The following is a 22632-nucleotide window of genomic DNA, read 5'->3' on the forward strand; positions in this document are numbered from 1 at the left end:
TGTTTAAACCATCACATTTTCCAGATTCTCAAGCAGTTTTATATTGTCTTGGCTCTCTTTTGTATTGTACTACTCTCCCCAACATAACTAATCTCAGAAATAATTCCTCTAATTAAAAAAACTTTTTATGCTGGTTGCTTACATTTACATGTGATATATAAAATTAAAATTACTATTAATACTTGATTTAGCACTAGAAATATGTAAAGTTTGAAATCTTTTTCTATGGTAAAAAATTTGAGAGACTATAATGTTTTGAGTTCACTTTTTAATCTATTTTAAAGTACTTATAGCAGCATGGTTTAAGTTTAAACAAGCACAGGACTGGCAATTAGGAGATTTAGATTGCAGTTTCCATCTCTGCCACTAAGGGTAATAATGTTCCCATGCTCCTAATAGTTAAGTAAATTATGGCTTATTTTCTTCTACGTATAGTAAGTGTTGGACAACATTTTAAGTCTCTTCTAGCTTTAAAATACCATGGTACTAAAAGGTGAACATCTTTCTCTTATATCTACATTTATTTTTAAAAAGAATGCTCATTCACTATATTTCTAACTCCTTACATAGGTACTTTTAAATTACATCATTATTAAGCACCTACTATGTGTGCCAGCTATCTCAAATCCATTCTGGAGTAAGGCAAAAGAAAAATAAGCAAAATATATCTGCATGCATTTAATGCCACTGAATTGTATACTTAAAATTGTTAAAATGGTAAATTTTATGTAATGTATTTTTATTACACACAAAATATGTATATCTATCTATCATCTATCTATCTGAATGCAGTGGTCCCCTAACGTTTTGTGACTACCATTTAAAATTGCACTACAGTTGTTTGGACACAAGTCTGTTTCTCCAAAGGACACAATCACTCCAGGGACAAGGACTCTTTCTTAGAACACTGTCTGGCTCTCACCAGGGAGGGCATTTTTATCCTGGTTTTTCCAAGTGTTGTTATAGCATATATTTTAATTATCGTTTTCAACCAAGGCTATGTATTAAACATATAAACAGTTTTTAAACTTTTGAAAGACTCACCAGAAAATTTCTCTATCACATGAATTGGAGTTCAGAAAATGTGATCACAGAACTCTAGACAAGTGTTTGTCAAACAAATGCATTAGACTTTAGAAGGTAAAAAGATAAACTTAAGTCCTAGCATCAGCCCAACAGATCTTACATGCAGCGTAAGAGGTTCATGATAGCATACTTAAGAAGTATGCCAACTAAGCCATTCTTCAAGTAGCTATCTAACTAAACTATCCCTATCACTTTCCCTAAGTAGTATTTAACAAAGCCATGGCATCTCAGCCTCAAATAATCAAAAGTTAAGCAGGTGCCTAAAATATGCATTCACTCCTCAGACAAAACAAAAGCTACGGGATGGAGATTTTGTTGACATTCCCGAATATTATAGTGTCATTTCGTAAACCCCCAACTTAAGACTACTTAGCTACATGTTACTAATAGGTTAACCTGGATGTTTACTACAACAGGGAAAGTTGGCTTTTACCCATTCATGGGGCTAATCCCGCACCACCGCCTTCACTTTAAATTCAGTTAAAACAATTCAAGAAGCCAACTAATTAAATTCTAAACTCAGTGTAATACTAAAGCCCAAACCACAGTAGTGCAGCGCTTGGGAAAAGGTATCTTTAAAAAACTGTTCATTAAGAGTTGCCAGAGGTCGAGCCGCTAACATTTCTTGAAAAGTACAGACCACACCCCACTTTCGCCAGCTGTGCACCTTACTGGTCGCAGAGGCGCGCAGAGGGTGGGTGCGAGCAAAAGGCAAGATTAATAGCTTGGGCTGGGGAACATTCTATTAGGTTTGAGTTCCGAAACTCTTTGGGTTGTGGAGGTTAGAAAAGAGTCCGTTTACGTTAGGCCTAAACTGTGGCAAGCAAAGAGGAAAGGACCTGGGGAAAAAAACAAAAAGGAACGAGTAGTTTCCCGATTTCCAGCGTTCACGGCGGGGCAGTTAAACGAAGCAGGAAAGCGGGCGTGTGTTTTCTTCTTCCTCTTCCCGCTTCCCAGGAGACGCGAGCACAGTCCGCTCCCCCCTTTTCACCCTCGCCGGGTCCAATGGCAGTCCCCGCCGCGGAGCCTGATCGGAAGCCGCCCCGCCCCACTCCCGCCCTCTGGGTCCCCTCCGCCCCACCTCCTTCGCCCGGCGGGAGGCGGCGGCCGCGGCTGTCACGTGCCCTGGCAGCCGCCAAGTGAGGCCGCTTTTGCGACGCGGTGACAGCCAAATGGTGCGACAGGAGGAGCTGCCGCCGCGGCCTCACAGCCCCGCACCGAGAGGTTCGAGGCGGCTCCTGGCGTCGCCCTGAGGCAGCGACTGAGCAAGAGAGTCCAGCGCGGGCGGGCGGCGGCGAGGGGGAGCCCGCTACGAGTGTCCCGGCTCCCCGCCGCTCTCCAAGAACCGGGCGAAATAAGCCGCGCCTCCAGCAGGGGCTGCGCCTCCATGAATCCCTAGGTTTTTTTCTTTCTCTCCCCGCTCCTCACCCCCCACCCCGGATCCCGTCCCGCCTTCTCCCTTCGCCCGCCAGCAGCGGCCGCGTCCAGGTGTGGAGTCCAGAGCGGAGCGCAATGGCGTCCAACCCCGAACGGGGGGAGATTCTGCTCACGGAGCTGCAGGTAAGGGCCGCGGCCCGTGCGCAAGGCGCTGGCGGAGCAGAGGGAGAGAGTCTGGCGCGGGGTAGGGGGCCGAGGGGAGCCGTGCAGCCGCCGCGCCCCTAGCCCGCTAAGTGAGGAAACTCGGGGATGTCACTCGGGAGCCGCTTCCTTCTGGAGCCAGAGCCTCTGCCCCCGCCGGAGCCGTGGCCTGCCACCAACTTAATTTGACTCTGCCTACCAGAGGGACCCCATCCTGCGGCCGGCGTCTGCTCTCACCCGGTCCCCGGGGCGGCCAGTTCGCCTCCCCCTCCCTGGTGTCAGAGCCGCCCGCGGACACCCCTGGCGCCCCCTACCTCCTGCGGGCCGGGCCCCGCCCCGCCTTTCCCTCGAACACCGCTCCTTAAACTCCTTTGAATGACTCCCAAGCTGTTTTCTTGTCCCTCCCCTTCCCCTCCGACTCTGCACAAAGAGCGCCCCCATAACTTCCAGCCCCCAGACAAGTTTTTTTTTTTTAAAGAAAAAACAAAAAACAAAAAAAAAAAGTGTCTCACCAAATGCTGGCTTCACTTCACCAACCCTCTTTAGGTGACTAGATTTCTTTCTTTTATTTTGAGGGCTAACCCTTTTATTTCTTTTTTACCAAGTGATAGTTGCATGGTCCCCTTCTCAGCTACTCCCGGCTCAGATCCGGAAGCTCAGATGCTGATGCTTTTCAGACTTTCATTTTCCCTCCTGTTTGAATACCAAAAAAAGAACTACAGAAGTAGTTTACAAACGGCAAAGCAGTCGACTAAGGGAAAATGTTGGACATCACATGCTTGCAGAAGATGTGAACAAAATAGATCCCTTAATTAAAGTCCACGTTGAGTAGCAATATTATTCTTCCCATTTTCCAGCTAAATATTTGATGATGTAGGCACGATTTTGGTGTTTAGGTCTCTTTGATGTGCAGGGTACGTGCGCTACCTTGTTGGGTTTATTTTTCTTTACTTTGGAGTTTCCCAGAGATGTTTACATCTGGATTAAAGTTTCATGCTTGTCCTTTGACTTAAACTTATTTTGGTTTGTTTAAATATGGTCGTCTTTTAGCTACTCGAAGATTGATATGGGAGTTAAGAGAAAAAAAAATAGCCTACTTACATTCGTTTTTGTGTGTTGGGCAGTTAATTTTTTTGAGAAGGCTGAATCTAGACACTCTGAAGGGCTCATTCTTGATGATTTCAAAATTCAGTTGCTTCTAAATTTTTTGCTGTTTAAATGTATTTTCGATAAATTCCTATATTAGCTTGGTTTATTGTGCAGTCAGATGTAAGCTTGAAGGCATTGTTATAATACTCGATATTTCCTCCATAAAAATAGATTTCAACAAGGTATATCAATGCACTTTTGCAAATTTGGAATCCTTTGGAAATGCAAGGCTGAATTTCATATTATTGAACATGTTGCTATATAGTGTTTTAATTACTCTTAGCCTTTTCTAAGGAAGCCTTGTAGCATACCAATTTGCTAAATGAATGGAATTTATTGTTTTATTACTTTACGTGAGCTTTTGAAATGAAGTTTGAGGCACATCAGAAATGCTTTCCATTTCCTAGTCTTGAAATTTGAAAAGCATATTTTACTTCTGACTGAAAAAAAGCCATGAAAATAGCAGGAGAATTTTTCCTTGAGTGGAGTGGCTTCAGAATCATAAAGTATTTGGCATCCTTATTTGTATTTTATAGAAAGTTGACATAAAAAACTCTTATTTTGGTACTGAATGTGAAAATATATTTTCATGTACATTAAAATATAACATTTAGGGACTTTTAATAAAACCATTTTTTACAGTAACAAAGAAGCAAGTCAAATAAATAGGAATATTTAAATATGAGTATTTTAAAAATGGGACCAAACTAGGGGAACGTCCAATCTAAAGTTAGACTTTTAAATAAACTAAAATGTAACCCCCTCCAGAAAAAGAATAGTTTTTAATAAGTGTTACATTTTAGGTTGTCATGTATATCCAGGACATTTTTCTTGGTGTATTTGACTCCCAATTCTAATAAAAGTTATTGCATTTGGACTTTATCATGTTTATTAAAATATTATTTATATCAGCACTCAAGATGAACCATGATAAAATTTGCTTCACCAAGTATATGCATCTGTTCAAACATTTTATTATTTCATTGGGTCATTAAACTAGAATATAGTAACCAGATATTTATCAAACTTGTTTGGAGACCTTCTGAGTTGTTTGAATTTATTGAAATTTAAAAGTTGTTTAATGTGAGTTTCTTAATGCTTTTCTGCCGTACAGATTTTAAGTAATTAAATAGTAATTTGTGTAGCAAGTTATTAAATTGTTTAGTTGAAATTGTTACCTTGCCATATCTTTTCTCACTCTGAAAGTTACATGTTACAACTTCTTTTAATGAAATTTATACTTATTTAGAAACATTGTATATCCAACATGTAAAAAATTATTTTTCGAATTATATGGCAGAACTTGAAATACTTTACTTGAGGTGGAATTGGCTTATTAATAATTTTTGATTGTGAAAAGACAAAGAAAATCTGAAACCACAGTCTTGTTAATTGTAATATTTCTATATAATGTAATGTTTCTAACTCTTGTTAGTAATTTAGGAGACATTCAACAAGGAATCATTAATAAGGTATACACAAACTTTGAAGGCTAGAGGCTTCAATGTGTAAGGAAGAATATTTGTTGTGGTAAAAATAAAAATAGGCTGTTAAAAACACAAACTTAGTTGGCAATTTATAATTTTTATCTCTTGTAATTAACTTGTTATGTCAAGTTCTCTTTTTTATTTTAAGTGTAGTGGGAAAATGAGTGTGATACTTTCATGAGGCCAAAGAAATTAAAGTTTATTTTCAAGGAAACTGAGTTAATGAAAACTATATAAAGAATCTCAAAATGAAAATGTTGGCTACAACAGTAATTTTGTAGAGTGCAGACCCAAATATTGAGTAGCATACTTATAAAGTTACCTTGTTGATTATCGGATATTCATCTTCATCAAAATAGCCAATAAAGTGTTGGGAATCTTGAATTCCATTCTCAGCAGAATTTATTTAGGTAGAGGTGACTTGCTCAAGTGGAAGGTTGAGGTAGCTGGTCTTAAGTTACAGGGATTCATTTCAAGAAACCTTTATTGAGTATAATATACCAAAGGTATATTGGAGGGCATAAAGATGACAGGATATGGCTTTCACTTTCCAGAGGAGAGTACAAATAATGTTTATTGATTATCTGCTGTATGTTAGACATTGTACTTGGTACCCTGTGTACCTTATGTAATCTTTAAAACAATCCAATAAAGTGAGTGTTGTTATTTCCATTTTACAGATCAGGAAACTAAGTTCAGGAATAGTTAAAGTCAGTCATTCATGTTCACAATGTAAGTCTGAGTTTGAATTTGGATTTATATCTTTTCCACTACACCATTTTGTAATATGTGGACCCATAAATGTTTTGCATTCCAATATTGTAAATGTGTGAACTTTCTAAAAATTGGCCCAAAATGTAGTTAACCAGAGTTAACTTTAATATAAACTTTATACTACTTGTTAGGTTCCTCTCTGACAAGGAAAAGTGATTTCCACATTTTATTTGGTAGTCTATAATTTAACAGTGCTTTATTATTGCAAATAAGGTATAACATTCTACAAAGAATAAGAGTACAATAACATTTTTGCAGATTTTCTTCATTTAACAATTAATGTTTCTGATGAAAGTTGTCAGATGTTCACCCAAAACCTTCCAGAAGATTTCACGTTTCTCTGTAGACTGTCCATAAAATAAACTTTGCTTTAAAATTTTAAGCTATGTAACCAAGCTATGTGTTTGGCACTGAGTAGGCACACAGTACATTGATGAGAAGGCTCCATTTGTTACCTAGGATGAGAAATGTCTTGACTGTTAAAAGTTGACTATGATCATTGACTTAAATTACTTAGTTTTCTTTAATTTACATTTCTAATCCCTTGTCCCAAAAATATTCCCTTAAAAAGTTCAAAAGGGATTTCTTCACTAGTTATGTTATATCTACATACAGCACCCTCTTATTTTACACATTTGATGGGAAATTAGGAGGTGGCATCTAATTTTGCAGTGATACTGGAACGTAGAAGGTGTCTGTGTTGGGAGGATTAAGACTAGCATGAGTTGGGGGAATGTAGCATGAGAAAGTAGGTAGATGGGTAAGACACATTTTACAGTTTTTTTTCAAATTATCAATGTAATACAAGTGTATTCTAGAAAATCTGGAAAATGCAGAAAAGCATCAAAGAAAATAGAAGGTGCTCATAGTTCTATCAGAGTAATTGACAAGCTTTTCCAACTTATAAGTCCCATGGCATTTGAGTCCATTTCCTCTTTTTCCTCCCTTTTGTAAAAAAATTGAGATATATTTGACATACAACGTGTGATTTTAAGGTATACAACATACTGATTTGATATTTTTCCTCCCTTCTGTATCCTATTTTACTTATTAGAATTGTAAAGAGAAATGAGGTTCATAGAGTTGTAAGATAGAAATAGCTGTAGGTTAAAAAAAAATTGCCACTAGTTCTAGATAAGTGGATCAAACTAGCTTTATTGACTTTTTTATCTCACAATATTTTTATTTTGAGTAAGTCTTTGTGCTGAAACTAGTATTATAAAATGATGGCTCTAAAATTATCATGTTTTTCGATCATCTCTAGTTAATAGAGAGATGAATATCACTTAAAATAATGTTACGTCCAGAAGCATATATGATATTTGAACAGAGTAGTTAATTTTGCATCATTTTCTAGTACTGTGTACTCTGTTGAACAATTGTCAAATGTCTACTGTATTTCAAAAACCAATTTTACTCTAATTAGAGTATGACAGAAATCATGTAACATTTAATACGAATAACTTTTGGTATGCAGCAGAGTTCAAACTTGGCAACAAAGAAAGTCGAAACTAGTTAAAAGCTTTAAAAAGATACTTAAGGGGCTTCCCTGGTGGCGCAGTGGTTGGGGGTCCGCCTGCCGATGCAGGGGACGCGGGTTCGTGCCCCGGTCTGGGGGGATCCCACGTGCCGCGGAGCGGCTGGGCCCGTGAGCCATGGCCGCTGAGCCTGCGCGTCCGGAGCCTGTGCTCCGCAGCGGGAGAGGCCACAGCAGTGAGGCCCGCGTACCGCAAAAAAAAAAAAAAAAAAAAAAAAAAAAAAAAAAAAGATACTTAAAATCTTGCCTGAGAAAAACATACTAATGAAAAAGTAAACTTCTAATATCTTAGAAAAGCAGAAATAGAGAACACTTATTTTGATACATGTCTAGTTTCTCTTAATTTTATCTAATGAAATCTTATTTGAAACTAGCTCTGTTGTCACATTCAGTTTTTCACAATTTCAGAAAAATTAAATTTGTGTAATATTATATACATAAATATTGTCTGTTAAAAATGAAGAACAGGAAAGCCTGGGAGGAGTGTATTTGATGATAAATACCTTAGATTTGAAGGTAACTGTTGGTGTCATGTTATAGAGATGAACTGATAGACAAGAATTACATAATATATACTGTTATTAGGATTAATCTATTTTAGGAACTTGGCAATGTTTACTTTTTCTAATTGGTTGAAGCTTTACTGCCCTGGCTTACAAACATCATAATTTATTGGAAAGTTGTTATTATAGAATTTAGAATTTATTTTAGATTATAGAAAATATACTTACCACCCAATACATATGCTAAATATCATATATTTTACAATTAATCATATTGTTTTCCCTTTCCTATAGTTGTTTCCTTAGAGATTCTCTAAGGAGGTGCTTTTTTTGTCTGTTTCAGAATTTTCATTGAACAAATTTCATTAAATTTTCAGAGTTTTTTTTCCCATTTATTAAACCTTAGGTACACTGGTTTGGATTAATCATTATCCATCCATATATCGTTGTAATAAACACCCAGGGACCACCACTCACTCCCCAACTCCCCCTAAAAGCTAGGAACTTAACCTATACATGGTTTTTCTTCATTCCATCCCCCTTCCTCCACCTTCTTGTCATCCAAAGTAACCATCATCCTGAGTCCTGTGTTCATTCTTTCTTTGCATTTAGTTTTGTTGGATATACAATTCTAAAAGTTATATCTTTTATTTTAGTTTTTATATAATTGTGTTCAATATAATGTCTCCAAACTTGATTTTTCACTTATTATTGCTGATTTAACCATATTATTGTATGTTGCTGTAATCACTCATTTTAATTGCTGTGTGATATTTCAATGAGTAAAATATTCAGCTCTCCCCTTATTGGTTATTTGGATATTTATCCACTGACTTTTCCTTGTTGGGCATTTATTTATTTTCTGGTTTTTGTAATTGTGAACGATGATACTATGGATGTTCTGTGCATTCTTTCTTATTGCATATATGTAAGAGTTTCTATTAATTATATAGCCAGATGTAGAATTGTTGCCTCACAGGGTAATGCCCAGCTTGCAGTGTGGTTGTGCCAATTTATAGTCATGTCAGCAGGTAAGAGATAAAAGATCCCTTGGTCATCCATCCTTTCTGACATTTGCTATTGTCTTTTAATTTTTACAAATCAGAAGACTGTAAAATGCGATCTCATCAAATGGTCTTGATTTGCATTTTCCTGATCATCACTGATGTAGAACTTTTTTTTTTTAATGTTTCCTGGCCTTTTATGTTTCCTCTTCAGTGAAATTTCTGTTCATGAGTCTTGCCTATTTTTCTGTGTTTTTAAAATAGAGTTCTTTATATTCCTCATATAAATCCTTTGTGTGTATTGTGAATGTCTTATCTCAGTTTGTAACTTGTCTTTTCACTTTCTTTTGGGGGTTTGTGGGAGGGACAGTTTTAAGTGTTTTACCTTTTTGGTAAATATTGAAAATCATTTACATCATTGTGATCAGCAAGCCTGCACTTAATATCTAGTCTAGGCTTGGTATAGAAAGGGTAAAGTTACACAGTTTATGACTCATGGATTTACAAAGTATCCACGGGAACAACTATAGGAAGTTGTATAAAATATTGTATTGTTTAACACATACTAGGCACTCAAATGTTATTTGACTCAAAGGGTAAATTTAGAAATAAATAGTGTAAATTATCCATGTAAATAGTTCATCAGTTGCTTATTTTCCCATTCCATATCTTTTCAGTGCAAATTTATTACTATTACTAATTATTAATATTTTATTCTTTCATTTGAAGGACAATATATTCCAAGTCTAGAATTATGTGAATTGGTTATTCAGTTATATGCATAGCTTGTCAATAAAGTGCTGTAGCTGATCAGGTTTAATACTGGATATAAAATAGAAAATAATCATCTCTTGCAGAATTTGCTGGTATTTACAAACCTGGAATCCTAAATGCAGTTCTTGCCATTGCTGTGATATCTGTTGATGAAAGAAAATTTAAATTTAATTTTTGTTAAATTTATTGATGGTATGCCTAAAAAACTTTTGACTAATTGGGCACTCCTTAAAATTCCACTAAGAAAAATGTTTTTCTTGAATATATAAATATATTCATATCATATAATCAAGAAGACTTTTGCTTAAGGTACATTTTTAATAAATAAGTAAATTTAGTGATTGGTCATGTAGCATTTTGATCCATTGGCAAATTAGCCTACTTCTCATTTTGCAGCTCCTGTGATTGAATATATCATCCAATATAGCAGTTAATTGTTAAATTATATGTGTGTCTCCCACTTTCAGGACAGGAACTAGGTCTTACTCAGTTTTATGCCCCTAGCACCTGACATATGGCTTTCACTTGAAATATGCCTGAATAAATAATGCTTAATAAATAAATGACTGATTTCTATGACTAATTCTATGACCCGTTTACTACACCTGACTTGTCTGTATTTCTGAAGGTGATCATTCTTTCTCTTGTTGCCCGTGTTAGAAAGATCTGCTGGTCACTTTCATTTGACTGCTGTCTCAGCCTCCTCAGTTGATTCTTCTGTTTATGTAAATTGAATTCATTCATTGCTTTGCCACTGCCCAAGTTTGGGCTCTCATTATCATTTGGATGATTACAATATCTTGATATTCCACCTCTACTTCTTCAGTCTCATTCTGTTTTTGTTTAGACTATGTATAGCTGCTAGATTCAGAAGTTGTCTGTAGCATTCAGTGACTCCTGACTGCTTGTGAGATACAGTCCTAATTCCTTAGCTCAGAGCTGAAAGCTGTCATTGCCGTGGCCCCAGAATACCTTTTTTTCTTTTTAATTAATTAATTAATTTTTATTTAATTTATTTTTTTTTGGCGGTACGCGGGCCTCTCACTGTTGTGGCCTCTCCCGTTGCGGAGCACAGGCTCCGGACGCGCAGGCTCAGCGCCATGGCTCACGGGCCCAGCCGCTCTGCGGCATGTGGGATCTTCCCAGACCTGGGCACGAACCTGTGTCCCCTGCATCGGCAGGCGGACTCTCAACCACTGCGCCACCAGGGAAGCCCTTTAATTTATTTTTGACGCAGGTGCAAAGGCAATCCTGTGGAGGATTTTCTTTCTTTCTTTTTTTCTCTTTTAATTAATTAATTTATTTATTTTTGGCTGCATTGTGTCTTCATTGCTGCTCGCGGGCTTTCTCTAGTTGCGGCGAGCAGGGGCTGCTCCTTGTTGATTCTCATTGCAGTGGCTTCTCTTGTTGCGGAGCATGGGCTCTAGGCACACGGGCTTCAGTAGTTGTGGCATGTAGGCTCAGTGGTTGTGGCTTGTGGGTTCTAGAGCGTAGGCTTAGTAGTTGTGGCACACGGGCTTAGTTGCTCCACAGCATGTGGGATCTTCCCGGACCAGGGCTTGAACCCGTGTCCTCTGCATTGGCAGGCGATTCTTAACCACTGTGCCACCAGGGAAGCCCCCCAAAATACCTTTTTTTTTTTTTTTTTTCCTGTGGTACGTGGGCCTCTCACCGCTGTGGCCTCTCCCGTTGCTGAGCACAGGCTCCGGACACGTAGGCCCAGTGGCCATGGCTCACGGGCCTAGCCGCTCCGCGGCACATGGGATCCTCCCGGACTGGGGTGCAAACCCCTGTCCCCTGCATTGGCAGGTGGACTCTCAACCACTGCGCCACCAGGGAAGCCCCCCAAAATACCTTTTAATTCTTAACTCTTTTCATGCAAACAGCCTATTTTTTAGGCACAGCATGATTAGTGATTTTTCCTCACCTATATTCTGTCTGTATTTTATTGTTTTATTTTTTCAACTGGAATGTTTCTTTAGGGCCTAGTTTAGATCTGCTTTTTAATTTTTTTCTTATTTTCCCCAAGTCATGTATAATATCTCCTCAAAACTTACGTAGGATATTTTCTATCTCATGACTTTTACCATACATTGTATTGCACCATAGTTGTTTGCATCCTGCCTCATTTTCTCTGCTGTGTTGAATGCTTAAAATCTTTGACAAAAAGAACTATATGTCCTGTCTTCACCTTTACGCCTTTAGTTCTTAGCAGAGCAACTTGTACATAGTAGCTACTTGTTAGTGTCTGTTGAATAAATAACAGGCTCATGTCTAAAAGTCCCCAGAGTTTAAATTTATTACCTAAAACTTTTTTCCTGCTTTTGTTATGGTCTCTTTGAGGGAGCAGAACTGCATCGCGTCATTTTTCTTGGGTAGGGCCACTTGACACGTACATGATTTTAAGTTTATTACCTTTAGTCGTAATAATTTAGTTCCTCATCTCAGACCGAGAATTTTCTACTGGCAGAAGGAACAAAGTCTAGATACAACTGAAGCAAGTAATAATAAAAATAGCAATTTTTTATATTATTAAAAACAAATTATAACTAATTTATATTGATGTTATTTCACTGAATCCTTAAGACAATTCTACTGAATTTGGACTATTATCTCTACTTTATAGGCAAGAAAGCAAAAGTTTAAAGGAAATAACCTCCATGGTCACATAATTGGCATGAACCAAGATGCTCTTTGACTTGAGAGGACAAATTCCTCTTAACCCATGTACTATAGTTTCTCTTTCTTCTTTTGGCATTTTTCTCTGTTCCTCCTTTTCCCAGACTCACCCCACTCCAGTAACCACCCCCTATCTCCTGTCTGCTCAAGTTCTTAACCTAGCCTTTCACTTTGTGCAGCATCTCTTATTTTATATCATTACTTATCTCTCAACAATGCCAATGTTTGCTTTTTCATTAGGATTATTCTTGATGACTAGCTAGTTGATCTGAAGGACAGATCTTACCTTCAAGCTCTAGGTAGGATAGGCTTGAACCCACAATCTTATGGCCTATGGAAATCCTAAGTCTCCCCAAGATTTGTTTTCCTGGTGGGAAGCACTTAAATTCTCAGGGCACCCTATGCTTCCTGGGTTTTTGTTTCTACACATGTTTATAGGCATGTAACAACTTAACTGGTTTCAGCAAAGATACTTATATTTCACTTAGTCCTCTCCCCCATAGTATACCCAGTTTCATATCCCATGGTTGGCTCCTCTCTCCTCAACTTCAGGTCTGTTCTTCAATCCTTTCTTTCTTATTTGCCATCAAAACTCCGAATTCTTCTCTCCCTAAAGAAGAACAGTTCAGTTCCCTCAAATTCTTCCTCTCAAAAGGCAGAGCCAAGTTCCTCAAGTGTTCATCAAACAAGACCTTATATATTAAAAGAATCAGTCCTCCTTAGAAAACAGGTATACTTGTAAACAGCAAAACTTATTTCTTGCTGTATCAGTAAAAGTTATCTAATTTTCTGTTCTCTTGGGAGCCTTGAGGAGAGGGAAAGTATTCTTTTATCTACTAATGAGCCTGTCAGTTAGAAGTGTCTGTGACAATAAAGATACTTGACTCTATCAGTTCTTGATGCATTATCAGTTTGGTACATAAAGAAAAGGAAGCGTTGAGTTTTAAAAGTATGCATTTTTTTTTGAAGATACTTAAGCATGTTACAACTAGTAGGTCATGGACCAGTGCTATTCATGATGATATTTTCACCCTAAGGACAATGTTGTATGAGTATGTATTCTGTGTATGTCTAAATAAAGTTGCCAGTTTATAAGTAGAGATGTGGACTGTACTCCATTCTGAGATTTTGCTGTTTCTGCTTCTCTTTATATCCTTCCATTCTTGATGTCAAAATGTACTCTTTTAAGAAATGATTAGAATAATTGATAGTTATATTCTAACTGGCAAAATAATAAATCAGTAATCTTATATATATCTGCCAAATTTCTTTTTGGAAATTTACTGATCAATAATTTTAAAGCCTAGTTGAAATCACCAGTCTAGTAGGTAAAGTTTTGAAATCATACAGATCTAGGTTTAAATCCCATATTTAGCACAAATTAGCTGTCTGACTTTGTGGGTTATTTAGCTCCATGAGGCAAGTTTTCTTATAAAAATGGTGATAATTTCTGGCTCAGGGCTATTGTAAGGTTTCTTTTTAATTGAAGTATAGTTGATGTGCAATATTATGTAAGTTACAGGTGTACAATATAGCGATTTACACTTTTTAAAGGTTATACTCCATTTATAGTTATTATAAAATATTGGCTATATTCCCTATGCTGTACAGTATATCCTTGTAGTTTATTTTATACATAATAGTTTGTACCTCTTTTTTTTTTCTTTTGCGGTACGTGGGCCTCTCACTGTTGTGGCCTCTCCAGTTGCGGAGCACAGGCTCCAGACATGCAGGCTCAGCGGCCATGGCTCACAGGCCCAGCCGCTCTGCGGCATGTGGGATCCTCCCGGACCGGGGCACGAACCTGCGTCCCCTGCATTGGCAGGCGGAATCTCAACCACTGCGCCACCAGGGAAGCCCTAGTTTGTACCTCTTAATCCCCTACCCCTATATTGCCCCTACCTCCTCCCCTCTCCCCACTAGTAACCACTAATTTGTTCTCTATATCAGTGAGTCTGCTTCTTTTTTGTTATATTCACTAGTTTGTTGTATTTTTTATATTCCACATGTAAGTGATATCATACAATGTTTGTCTTTGTCTGACTTATTTCACTTAGCATAATACCCTCCAAGTCTATCCATGTTGCTGCAAATGGCAAAATTTCATTCTTTTTTATGGCTGAGTAGTAGTCCATTGTATATATACCACAGCTTCTTTATCCATTCATCTGTGGATGGACACTTAGGTAGTTTGCATATCTTGGCAATGGTAAATAATGCTGCTATGAACACTGGGGTGTATGTATCTTTTAGAATTAGTGGTTTTGTTTTTTTCGGATACATACCCAGGAGTGGAATTACTGGGTCTTGTGTAGTTCAATTTTTAGTTTTTTGAGAAACCTCCATACTGTTTTCCACAGTGGCTGCACCAATTTACATTCCCACCAACAGTGTATGAGGGTTCCCTTTTCTCCACATCCTTGCCAGCATTTGTTTGTTTGAAATTTATTTTATGTTGGAATATAGTTGATTAACAATGTTGTGTTTCAGGTGTACAGCAAAGTGATTCAGTTATAAATATACATGTATCTATTCTTTTTCAAATTCTTTCAAATTCTTTTCCCATTTAGATTGATGCATAATATTGAGCAGAGTTCTCTGCACTATACAGTAGGTCCTTGTTGGTTATCCATTTTAAATATAGCAGCTTGTACAATCCCAAACTCCCTAACTCTCCCTCCCCCACACCCTTCCACCCTGGTAACCATAAGTTAGTTCTCTAAGTCTGTGGTCTGTTTCTGTTTTGTAAATAATTTCATTTGTATCATTTTTTTGTTTGTTTAGATTCTGCATGTAAGCAGTATCATACGATATTTTTCTTTTTCTGTCTTTTGTTATTTGTGTTCTTTTTGATGATAGCCATTCTGACCGGTGTGAAGTGAGATCTCATTGTGGTTTTGATATGCATTTCCCTGATGTATTTTTTTAAATGATGTACATAAAGTTCCTGGTATATAATAAACAGTAATCCTTCCCCTGCAGGTTTATGTTTTAGGATTACTTCATTTTTCTTTAAATATTTAAGTTTTGTGGTTGACAGGCTGGCTGAAGTGGGGCATAAGAGATCTAGAGAACTGATCATACTTCATAGGTTGTTTTCCCCTCTTTTCTTTCCTCTTTTGCTTCATAGAGGATATAATGAGGATAGCTATCTGAAAGATGTGCGTATTTCCATGATTGTCTTAATTTAAATTATCAGTATGCTGAAGTTATGTGTGTAAGAATAATAAGAAAATGATAGTTTGATAAATGATGAACTTCTAGGATTGAGCTTTCATTTAAGAGTCTGTTATTTGTCATGCAAAAAATACGCATTGTAAATATTGAGCAATAGAACAATTCAGAGATTTCATGAAGCAGTTTAAATAAGTTCAGATCCTTATTTTGTCCTTTCCTAGAGGCTTTTGGACTTTTTATAAATTTGAACTAAGATTATATATCTGCAAATTCCAAAATGGTCCTTCACATTTCAGCACTGGAGAAACAGACTTGTGGTAATATACTTCTGAATATTAATAAATAATATCAACTCTAATTGAATATGTTTGAGCTTTGATGTGTAAGTTATAGTAAATGTCCAGTTGTTTGTTGCTTATTGGTAAGGATAATTGACTTTTCATTTTGTTGCTATGGAAACCTTGTCTTTGCAGTCCAGCATCAGGAGAGTTCATTTTACTATAAATTTTTGTTCTGGTGTATGTTTTCATTGTGTTAAAACCTCATAAAACTCTATACAAAATTCTACACTTAGTTTTGGTTTGTCCTTTTAAGGATTGGAAATCTTAAATATCAGATCTAAAGTAAAATTCTTACTTATCAAATCCCTAGAAAAAACCACTTCACTAAATCTTAAAAAAAAAAAAGTGGACCTTTCCTTTCCTTTTCTTTGAATTTAGCAAGATGGCAGATAGTCTTTATTTTACTGTACTGTAATGGCAATTATAGAAATGAAACTGGTGTTGGTTGGTTACCTCATACAAAATAAAGGAAGATGTTGAAAAAATATGAGTAATATTACTAATAGCAATATCACTCTATGTTTGTGAAGCATTTTTGAGTTATAAAGCACTTTTATATGTATTATTTCAGTTGATTCTTAAGATGACCCTTTTAGTTAGGCATAGGAAGGAATTATTATACCCAGTTTACAGGTGTTCATGTTTACTCAGCCAATGCCTGCTTTAACCTAAACCGTTATCTTCTGACTCCTGTCCCTCATTTTAGTACTCTATACAATTCTAGTTTTATTAACTTTTAAAGTTGTAATCTTTTTCTTTACTATGCTTAAAAAATGGTTAACATTTTTAAAGCTATTTTAAAAATGAATGTCATTTTTTTTTCAAGAGAACAGAACGGCTATAAAGGCAATATATAGTTTGCCACCTAGTTGTGAGTATTCACGGTAGTATCAAAGTCCTTTGTAGAATTTTTATAACATAAAAATATTGTAGAGGCACAGTGATTCCAGCAGTAGTAGTGTGTAACTTCTGGAGAGTTTATCATGGTTTAAAGTTCATACATAATTTAAAAATCATTTAAAGAATTTATTGCTAATGAAGTTGAATGATGTTTTCTATATTTATAAATTATATATGTTAAAATAGGCCAATCATGTTACCCACAATATCGACTTGCAAAGTGAGTATTTTATATGCATGAGACATATTAGTGCACTGAAAAATTACTCATTTTATATCTTTTAAAGGAATAATATATATCTCTCTGATGTTAAAATTTAGTCTGCACTTATTTCTAGTTTGTGGGGGCAAATATCTTATAAACTGCTTTAAATAAAAAAGTTTTTAAAACACCTTAGAATAAACTTCATTTTATAAGCCCTTTTCTACTTGAGCATCTAATAACTTTCCTAAAATATTTTGTTTTAACATGTTAACACTTCTAGTGAGCATAGCATTTGGGCCTAAATACATTCAGATAGATTTGTGAGAAAAAGGATGATCTATTTGTTTTTGTTATCTACATTAATTTTATCCCCCTTTCTTGTGCCTAAGTAATTTCTTATTAGTGGTAGTATTCTTATCCCTACCCTAGTTTTTCCTTGCTATGCTCTTTACAATCTGAGAACTGTACTTTTATTATGTCCTACCACTAAAATAGAGTTCATCTTATCTTCTAAGGAAGTTAAAAATAGCTATACAGTTAATTGAATGTATTTCTGGGTTTTATTTTTCTTGTTGCTCAATATGTGACTCGCTCAAGGCCAGCTCTATTGCCAGTGCCTAAAACCAAACCAAACCAAACAACAAAACACTAAGTATCAATACTTTGCAATTCAGCTTTGACTTTACTCTGTCTAACCTTGTGCCTTCTTAAAAAAGACAATATTCTCTGTCCACCTAGATCCTGTAGAAGTAAAATGCTCAGCTCTTGGCTATAGTGGGATAATGTAATACAACTTGATTCCTAATGGGGTTACTATAACTTTTTTTCAGCAAATCTGATGTTTTCTTCTGTAAAAAAAGCACTGTATTTCCTTTTTTGGTGACTTTAGATTTCCAGTTAGCTCTTTTATCAGAAGTACTTATTTGGTCAGATTATGATGCTTTTAAAAAAGTTTTTTAATTGTGGTAAAATGCACATAACATTTACCATGGTAATCATTTTTAAGTGTATAGCTCAGTGGCATTAAGTACATCCACTGTGTTGTACAACTATCACCACCATCCATCTGTAGAACTCTTTTCATCTTGGAAAGCTGAAACTGTACCCATTAAACATTAACTTCTCACTACCCCCTTTCCTCAGGTCCTGGCAAAAACTCTTCTACTTTCTGTCGCTATGAATTTGACGTATAAGTGAAATCATGCTGTGTAAATCTTTTTGTGACTGGCTTATTTCACTTAGCTTAATGTCTTCAAGGTTCATCTTTGTTATAGCATGAATTCCCTTCCTTTTAAAGCCTGAATAATATTCCATCGTATGTATATACCACATTTTGTTTATTCATCCATTAATGGACACTTGGGTTGCTTCCTTTGATGCTCTTCTTTTAATATATATTGCACTGAGGTATTGTACCTAGTTGTGATCATTTGATAGGGTATAACTGTTGTTCAGTGCAGTAGCCACTAGTCACATGTAGCTATTAAAGTTTAAATTAATAGAAATTAAATAAAATTTAAAATTTAATTCTTCATTCACATTAGCCACATTTTAAGTGCTCAGTAGCCACATGTGGCTAGTGACTGCCATATGGGTAGCATTGATACATAGAACATTTCGATCATCACAGAAAGTTCTATTGAACAGTGCTGTATAATGAATGCTTATTTTAATACCTTGAATTTAAGGAAGACAGAAAAGTTTCTTGTGGATTATGGAAATATTTTTATTTATATTCGAATAAAGAAATGTTTTAGTTTTGTTTAGAAAAGAATTATGTCTGTTTAAAGACATTTTTTGCAGTGAGTCAAGAGGTTTGGGTTCACACTGGAAAGTATTAAAGTACTTTGTGCTGAATGAATGTTAAATTGGTTTTCAAGTGAAGTAAAACAATGTCTTAGAAGTTTAATATATTAAAAATATGTAAAGTGTATATATCTGTATATATCAGAGATTTACAGGAAAGTAGACTGAGTTTGAAATCATATTTTATATCCATTATTCTCTTAGGAGAGTATGTGTTGTGTTTGCTTTTAGGAGTTGGAGTTTAATTGATCTCAGGTGTAGAAGACAGCAAACGATGATTAGTAGTAATTTGTCCAGTTTCTTCATGTTGAGATCTTAAAACAACTTATTCTAGAAATTCTGTATTTTAAATTTTATTTTTTAATCAGGATATAATTTCAGTATAACATTGTAATAGTTTTAGGTATACAACATAACGATTTGATACATGTATATGTCGCTAAAAAATTATCACAACAAATCTAGTTAACATCATCATCACACATAGTCACAAGTTTTCTTTTCTTGTGATGAGAACTTCATAAGATCTCTCTTAGCTACTTTCTAATATACTATACAGTATTGTTAGCTAGAAATTCTGTACTGTATTCTTAAGCATTTTTACTATCACTGAAATTAGATGAAGCTTTTTTTTTTGCTGACAACCTCAAATGCCATCTTTAGAGAACTGGAGGGGCAGGTGGTGTGTGTGTGTGCGTGTGCGTGTGTGTGTGTGTGTGTGTGTGTGCAGCATTCCCTTTATTACTCTGTGTTGTGTGTTTTTATTAATACCAGTTTATCGACTTATCTTTTTAGATTACTTTTTAAAAATGTATCACAGGATATTTTAAAATGCATGAAACTGTTTTTGAACCTGCTGGCTATGTTTAGAAATTATTTTAATTGCTGAATAAGTGCTTGAGCTTGAGAGCTCATTTAAATCTAGCATTTTAAAAGTAATTTTTAAAACATTTTATTAATTCCATGAGTATCTTATTTGAAAGACTGTAAGCCAAAAATAAAATTCCTCATTTCTTAGAATAATGGTTCATGTATTTCTTTTCAGAAGTAAAAGGAAATTGATCTAATCTAATTTTAAAAAATCTATCAAATGACTTTTTCCATATCAGAGCTTTTAACTGTTATTGCATTAGTTTAAAAACAATTTTTAGTTAGAACTAGTATTAAGGTGCAAAAACTTAGGCTGTTGTTTGTTCTGATCTTGTAGAAAGAGAAGGAAGGGAGTGATACTGACAATAAGCAACTCTGGAAAAGATATCCTTTTAGGCTTAATTATTGGAGTTGAGCTAAGAAAGGATACCAGTTCACATTCCACCTCTTTGTAAAACAGAAACTTTTGTTTTTCTGTTAATAACTTGGCTTTCTGCAGTTACAGATAAAGAGCTGGTGTGATAATGAGAAGTGGCTGAAGCTGAGGAAAGTAGATAATTTTTAAAATCTAGTGTATGTAGATACCATAAAACACCTACAAATAGCAAAAAAACAAATAACAAATATTTAGTTCAGGAAAGAGTTATAAAACCAGTATTTCACAGTTCACTATTTCACTATTTGAACACTAACATTTTGTTTTTATCTGATGATACTTGCAACAAGTTTTTTCATATCTAGGCAAGGATATAATTCATTAATTCAGTCAGTAGGAATGCCATTGTGTACCTACTGTTGTAATCATATTTGAGCAAATGAATTTTGGTATTATTGTGAAGTTAAAATAGACACATTCTCTTTGTTTCAGTAGTCCCAAAAGGAACGTTTTTAAAAAATTAATTTCAAAAGTTACATTATTAAGACATGTATTTGAGAGGCTCTCCCTGAAAGGCGATTAATTCTTATGATTCAGGTATTGCCAACTAGACACCGTATGAAAATTTCTTATTCAGAACCTTTCGTTTATGTAAAAAGAACAGTTTACTTAAGGGCTTGCATTGTTGAAAGGATTATGTATCAAACTGGAGCCATTCAATTTAAAGTACACTATTTATAGCTTTAGAAAACTGATCAAAATTAATTCTTATATTAGTTAATAAAAATAATTTTAAAAAATTTTTATTTATTTATGTTTGGCTGCATTGGGTCTTCGTTGCTGCGTGCGGGCTTTCTCTAGTTGCGGCAAGTGGGGGCTACTCTTCGTTGCAGTGGGTGCTCGTTGTGGTGGCTTCTCTTGTTGCGGAGCAAAGGATCTAGGTGCACAGGCTTCAGTAGTTGCAGCACGCGGGCTCAGTAGTTGTGGCTCACGGGCTTAGTTACTGTGCGGCATGTGGGATCTTCCCAGACCAGGGCTTGAACCTGTGTCCCCTGCATTGGCAGGCGGATTCTTAACCACTGTGCCACCAGGGAAGCCCAAAAAATAATTTTTAAATGTCCATAGAATATAGAGCAGACGTTGCAACAGACGTCGCAACTAACATGCCTTCAGGATCTAGGCAAGTAACAAAATAGAGAAGCAGGTGAATGTAGGGAACATACACACAATGTGGAATCGAGAAGTATAAAAGCAGCTGGTGTCAATCATTTCTTGGCTGTGGTTGTTTCCATATGGGCTCTCATTGCCTTTTTGCAGGGAGATATACTCTAAATTTTAAAATATTTGTTTAAATTCTTAAAAGACTTCTAATCAAACAAGACATGCTTGTAGGACCATCTCTTTCACTACAGTAATTTGTCTTTATTAAATCAAATATTGAAGTGCCTACCATATCCAGGTACTATGTTAAGAACTGTGGTATATACAAATGAACATTGGACCTGGCCACTACCCTTTAGAAGAGCATTCTTCAGTAATACTTCCTAGGATGGTAGAAATGTTATATATCATTTTGTTTATTGCCCTATATAGTAACTACTGGCCATATGTAAATTGTGGCTAGTGCAACTGAGGAACTGTCTTTTTAGTTTAATTTAAATTTAAATATACACAGCTGCATGTGGTTAGGGACTATTCACTGACAGTGGTGCTCTAGAACTAAATTGAGTTGCTAAGACCATCTCATGAATAGTTACCGGTCCAAGATTGAAATTATATTTCAGGATAGCAATGGAAGAGATGACTGGAGGTCACACGCAATTTCTAAGTGAGTTGTACAGGTAGTTGCTATAGGACTTCAGAGAAGGGAGTGGTCACTTTAAGATAAACTTTAGGGAGCAGGTGAAATTTAAACTGGCTCAAGGGATAGGTAGAATTTTATTAAGAGAAAAAGATGTTCTAGGAGAGTGGGATAATGGGAACCAAATGCATGCAGGCAGGGGAAATTAAATAAAACTTCCTATTTTTCATTTAGAAAGCTGCCCAAAATTATGTTTCTTGGGGTTTTTTTTTTTCTGTTTTAACAGGCACATTATTTAAAAATTGAAATTGGCCTTGATACATTTGCTGGTTCTAAACTTTTGTCAACAGCTTGAGAAATAAGGCATTGTGCTGCTTTTATTCTTTGAGGTCAACAGCCAAAAAGATGTGAAGAATGTAAACTTTTAAAAAATATCTTTATGAACTTCGACTCAATTTTGCTGTGAACCTAACACCGATAAAGCCTATTTTTTAAAAAATAGCTTTCCTTTATATCATATTTACTCCTTTTACTTGGAATATGCAGATTTCACCACTTAAAAGTTTTTTAGTCACTTATGACTTC

At 35.8% G+C, this 22632-nt stretch overlaps 1 protein-coding gene across 5 annotated transcripts in view; it reads left to right on the plus strand.

The window, feature by feature from the left end:
- Window positions 1–2240: 2240 nt before the first annotated feature.
- Window positions 2241–22632, plus strand: part of PKN2 (protein kinase N2) — a 164159-nt gene continuing 143767 nt past the window's right edge. For 4 of the 5 annotated variants that reach the window (XM_060090065.1, XM_060090064.1, XM_060090063.1 and 1 more), the window contains exon 1: window positions 2241–2646. In XM_060090065.1, the coding sequence (XP_059946048.1) occupies window positions 2599–2646 (48 nt within the window). In that variant the 5' untranslated portion in view covers window positions 2241–2598. The remainder of the gene's footprint in view (window positions 2647–22632) is intronic. The other variant, XM_060090062.1, reaches the window with a different exon arrangement.

Source organism: Mesoplodon densirostris, chromosome 2 (genome assembly GCF_025265405.1).
Source record: "Mesoplodon densirostris isolate mMesDen1 chromosome 2, mMesDen1 primary haplotype, whole genome shotgun sequence".
Classification (NCBI taxonomy): domain Eukaryota; kingdom Metazoa; phylum Chordata; class Mammalia; order Artiodactyla; family Ziphiidae; genus Mesoplodon; species Mesoplodon densirostris.